Below are 5,325 nucleotides of genomic sequence, written 5' to 3' on the forward strand. Positions count from 1 at the left end.
CAAGCAGAAGGTTGAGTAGTACTTCAACAAGCGAGTCTGACCCCGAGGATTCAAGGTAAAAGACATGGTCCTAAAGCAGACGGGTGTCACAACCCAAGAAGAAGGAAAGCTTGGGCTGTAGTGGGAGGAGGAACTGACTCATACAGACTGAAGGATAGCGAAGGTCGCGAGCTACCCCATCCATGGAACATCGAACAATTGAAGGAATATTTTGTTAGAGAACCATGGGCTTGCCCGAATATGTAATCAGAAAACATATGAATGAAAGTATGATTTTGCCTCCATTCACCTTTGTCTAAAAATACCAGTCATACAAGCCCAGTCACTTGATTGGCTACGATGCATTGGCTAAGGGCTAAAACCTCTGAGCTCTGCCCCTTCACAGCCAGTCGGACATAAGTCCCCTGACTTGCTGACTCTCGTGCAATAGACGGTCGAGATGCATTGGCTAAGGGCCAAAGCCTCCCGAGCTTTCCCTTCACAGCTTGTCAGACACAAGTCCCTTGACTTTCTGACCTTCGTGTCACAAGCCCAATCACTTGACTGGCCATGATGCATTGGCTAAGGGCCAGACCATCCCGATCTTTGCCCCTTCACAGCCAGTCGTACACAAGTCCCTTGACTTGCCGACCTTCGTGCCACAAGCCTAGTCACTTGACTGGTCGTGATGCATTGGCCATGGGCCAAAGCCTCTCGAGCTCTACCCCTTCACAACTAGTCAAATACAAATCTCTTGACTTGCTGACCTTCGTGAAATGCATAATCGCAATGCATTGACTAAGTGCCAAAGCCTCCCGAGCTTTCCCCTTCACACCCAATCGGACATAAGTCCCTTGATTTACCAACCTTCGTGCCACAAGCTCAGTCACTTGACTAGCCATGAGGCATTGGCTAAGGGCGAGAGCCTCTCGAGCTTTGCCCCTTCACAACCAATTGGACACAAGTCCCTTGACTTGCCGACTTTCGTGCAATGCATGGTTGCGATGCATTGACTAAGGGCCAAAGCCTCCCGAGCTTTCCCTTTCATGCCCAATCGGACACAAGTCCCTTGATTTGCCAACCTTCGTGCCACAAGCCCAGTCACTTGACTAGTCGCGAGGCATTGGCTAAGGGCCAGAGCCTCCCAAGCTTTTCCCTTCACAGCCAGTCGGACACAAGTCTCTTGACTTGACTACCTTTGTTCCATAAGCCCAATGCCCTGACTAGCCACAGTGTAGCTCTTCACCACTGGTTGGGACACGAGGTCGGGCTCGCCGCACAAAAACAAAGGTTCCGAGTGAAACGGGAAGGAATGAAAATACAAAGAAGTTACAAGCACAAGAACGCAAAGACAAAAAGGAAGTCTACTTTGTATATACATGTCAACCCAAATTACAAAAGTTCAGATTACAGAGGGAAGAAAGGAATACAAGCAAAAGTTAGGGGGTCCAGCTCCAAGGACATCAGATCCAACGTGTCGTGGTCCACATTGGCAAGTTCCCGCAGAAGGTCCCCAAACCGTTTAAGGCCCTCCTTGTACTGTATCCCCAGGCTGCGTCCCGGATGGCCTGAGTGCGCTGAATTTGAGTCCTAACCTCCTCGATGTGCTCGACACTGCTTCGAAGGCCAGATATCGCGTCGTTGGCATGCAGTAGCTCGGTTATGAGATTTTCGATCTAGAACTCCCTTCGCTACACCTCGGCCTTCTGACGCTAGACCTCCCGGACCAGGGAAAAGTGTTTGAATGTGTGTTGGGAGCACCACCTGATGAATGAAGACAAGCACCAGTTCCAACTGGATATTCTCCCACTGGAATGTAAGAACCCCCTTTTGAAGGTCGTCCTCCCTTTTCTCCAAGTCCTTCAACGCATCCCAAAGGCGACGAATCTCCATGGAAGCCTGGGTGAAGTCTACCTTGATGCTGGCCAACTCTACCTTTAAGCCTATACTTCTTCCTCTTCACCCATTGAACCTTGTCCCATAACTCCTTCTGCAATTTCTCCAGAGACTCCTGTAGCACGTCGCACTCTACCGAGACGCCTTCATCTCCTTCTGGGCTTTCTGAACCTCATGACGGGCAAGGATGGAAAGGGATCGGAGTGCCTAGGCCTCATCCTAAAGCTCCCCATTCTCTTCGATGATGATGCTCGCCAGTTGATCCGTAGCCTGCGAAGGAGGAAGACCTTAGGGACACGAACAAAAGGGGAGAACTCCTCACGGAAAAGGCTAAGTAAGAAAACGTTTATACCTGCGCGAAAAGAGGCCTCAGCTTTTGAGCCTCACGCTCGATTGCCTTAACCTGGACCAGGGGACTAGCTAAAACCCCAGACCAATTCGAGAAGTAGAAGCACCGCCCGCCAGAGGCAACACAGGCTGTGGGACGTCCTCGACGGGCTCCTGGGAAGGACCAACACCAGAGGCTTCTGCAAAAAGGAGCACAGCTGGCGTGGGGACCTTAGTCCTAGGGGAAGGCCCTTCAACATTAGGGGCCTCCCCCTCGGTCGTAGGACCCCCTTCCTCTACCGGATGAGGCCTATATGCTGGGGGGCTGGGTGGAGACGTCATCTCAAGTGAAGCAAAGTAAGAATCCACCTCTGGCTCTGGAGAGGAAAGAGAGGGTGGTGACGGGATCGATGCAAAACTGTCGCTAAGCTCCACGACGAAGGGGAAGCTCGGAACTGGTTTCTCCTTATCATCAATAGAGGTGTAAAAAAACCAGTAGACCAGACCGGACAAGACCGAATTGGTGAATTTGGCCCGGTACCGAGTTTGGTTCGGTCTGATACCGATTATATTTTTCTTAAAATCAGTCAAAATAGGTCCAGTTTCGATTTTTCTTTTTCTAAAACCCGATTGGACCGAACTAGACCGACTCATCTATATATATTATATTTTTTTCTATTATATATAATTTTTATATATAATATATAATTATTTATAAAATAGTTTTGTATTATATGATAAATTACTAACTATTATAATATTAAATTTTAAAATGTTATATCACTATAGTCTATAACACAATTATAATATATATTATATAATATATAATATAGTATATTCAAACCGAAAAATCGGACCGGAACTGGTAAAATCAGAAGTACCGGTTTAGGGGGTAATCGGTGCGAAATCGGTTTTTGAAAATACCAAACCGGTGCATACTGGTTCGGTCTAAAATTTTGTCCAAAACCTGACCAAATTGGACCCGTTACGCCCCTAATCATTAATATTCGGCACCCCCGAGCAAGAGGGGGCGACACCTTCTGAAGTGTGGGGACCTCCAGGAGAGAAGGGGAAACCGGAGACTCGACCCGAGGCAGTACGGGCGGAGCGGTCTCTCGAGGAAGCGACTTTTCAAAAGAAAGTGGAGCGTCCATCACTGCGCCCCTGCAGGGGGTCAGTTGGGAAAAGGCGTCCAAAAAGACTTCACCTTCTCCCTCCTCCTCAATAAGAAATGCTGGGATGGTGGGCGCTGGCAAAACTGACGTAGAAGAATTTGGCAACGAGAAGGAAACTGTACCCCATGTGGAAGTGGCGGGGGCCATTGGGAGCACCAGAGGCGCTCCTTGAGCAGGAGGAGTAGGGGGCATCTGGGCAACGCGCATGCTGGGATCCCCCTGCCCCACTCCTGGGGGCATCTGAATGACACGCATGTTGGGAAGAAGTCGGAACCTCCGAGCAGTCAGGGTGAGCTCGCTGGGAACTCCTCGCTTCGGCTCTTGAGAGGAGGGGGCAGCGTGGACTTTCGGGAGGAGCCTTCTCTGCTTCGGGACCCCCCGACGGCGTCCTAGGAGGTCCTGCCTGACTCGCACCTGGGGGCACTGCCTTCTTCATCGTGTGCCACCTTCGCACGCTTGCCCATGTCGCGAGCGGCTAGAGAGTGTGAGGACCATTTCTGACCCCGAGGAGATGGGGGTCAACCAGAAATTCCCGACCAATGACGTACAAATAGTCGGGAGAAGTGAGCAAGATCCTAATATTGACGTCCGATAGCATGGCGTCAGTTTCCAGACTGTAAGGGGGAGTCGACACCTACTCATTTAATCCACTTACTCATTTACCTTTGATGCATTTACTTGTTGATGACAGGAGTAGCTTGGATAGACATTTTCAAATTCTTGAAAAAATTAATGAAAATGCATATAAAGTGGATCTTTCTGGTATAATTGTTTCTGCTATTTTCAATGTTACTAACATTTTTCCCTTTGATCCAGGTGAAGATTCGAGATCGAATCCTTTTGAGGAGAGAGGTAATGCTGGGCACCAAGATGGACCTATTCTTAAAGATTCTTTGCAAGTTCCAGGTGGGTCAATTACAAGGTCAAGAGCCAAGAAGATCAAGGAGGCAATGCAATGATTGACACAATCCACTTCGGATGAAGCTAGCAAGACTCCAACACTCAAGATGGACTTAAAGGATGAAGATCCAATTTTGACTCATTTGATAAGCTATGGAAGAGAGCAACGACAAGACTTAAAGGCTTTGGGCTCTTGAAGGGTTTCAACTTGTTTAATTCATTTAAATAACTTATTTTATTAGTTTAGAATTATTGGATTTAATTATAAGAAGGACTTAATAGGGGGGTCTATTCAAGGGCATGTTGACAAATTTATTTTTTGTTGAACTAGGGTTTTAAGAAGTACTGTAGCGAACTAGGGTTTCAAAAGTACTGTAGCTGAGTTACTGTAGCGTCATACTGTAGTCACGACACTATTCATTCAAGGGTATTTTTGTAAGTTTGGGCTTTATTTAGGCTAGCATTTTAATTAGGTTTTGGTTTAAATACTCTTTATGGCCTCATTTTAAGAAATTTTAATGAAATTTGATGAATTTATTCATTATGAGTTGAGTTTATCTCATTTTATTCTTGAATAAACTTTTGAACTTATCAAAGGTAAATCACAACCTTTGTAGCGTTCCTCCTTGTAATCTGGGTTCTTGAGATGGGTTCTTCAACGGATCTAGATTTTAATATAATCTAGATTTTTGAAACGAGCTCTCATCGGGTCTAGATTTTCCATCCATTTGACCTGATTTTGGCTTTCTTGGGGAGTTTTCAAATTGATTGTAGATTCAAGGGAATTCATTCTCGCGGGTTCATATCACTGCAAGCCTTGCTTTCTCCCTCCGTGACAGATCAATGACCAAGCTTTTGGCTAGAGGAACGTAGGATCAGACAGCTTGAGCGACAAACTCCTGGTAATCTCGCTCTCCCTCGCGGTACTCCCACCTTGAGCCTGAAACAAAAAAGAACTTCCAAGACTAGTCCTTGATGTGCAAATGGAGTGACTCAAGGCTCGCAATACGCCTCCCGAACGTGCGCGAAGCTACCACAAGCTCCCATC

At 47.1% G+C, this 5,325-nt stretch overlaps 1 protein-coding gene across 1 annotated transcript; it reads right to left on the minus strand.

The window, feature by feature from the left end:
- Positions 1-1,639: 1,639 nt before the first annotated feature.
- Positions 1,640-3,813, minus strand: LOC121246642 (pollen-specific leucine-rich repeat extensin-like protein 1). Its single transcript, XM_041144864.1, has 4 exons — positions 3,500-3,813; positions 3,217-3,366; positions 2,310-2,758; positions 1,640-2,040 (listed from the first exon to the last, which is right to left on the minus strand). The coding sequence occupies exons 1-4, from the start codon at positions 3,811-3,813 to the stop codon at positions 1,640-1,642; spliced, it is 1,314 nt and encodes a 437-aa protein (XP_041000798.1).
- Between the last annotated feature and the right edge of the window lie 1,512 nt (positions 3,814-5,325).

This window comes from Juglans microcarpa x Juglans regia, chromosome 1D (genome assembly GCF_004785595.1).
Source record: "Juglans microcarpa x Juglans regia isolate MS1-56 chromosome 1D, Jm3101_v1.0, whole genome shotgun sequence".
Classification (NCBI taxonomy): domain Eukaryota; kingdom Viridiplantae; phylum Streptophyta; class Magnoliopsida; order Fagales; family Juglandaceae; genus Juglans; species Juglans microcarpa x Juglans regia.

Coding starts and splice junctions, on each gene's coding strand:
- LOC121246642 (XM_041144864.1), bottom strand. CDS start 3,813: ATGAAGAAGGCAGTGCCCCCAGGTGCGAGTCAGGCAGGACCTCCTAGG. Junction 3,367..3,499: donor CCCCGCCACTTCCACATGGG/GTACAGTTTCCT, acceptor GACCCCCTGCAG/GGGCGCAGTGATGGACGCTC. Junction 2,041..2,309: donor TGCTTCTACTTCTCGAATTG/GTCTGGGGTTTT, acceptor CATGAGGTTCAG/AAAGCCCAGAAGGAGATGAA.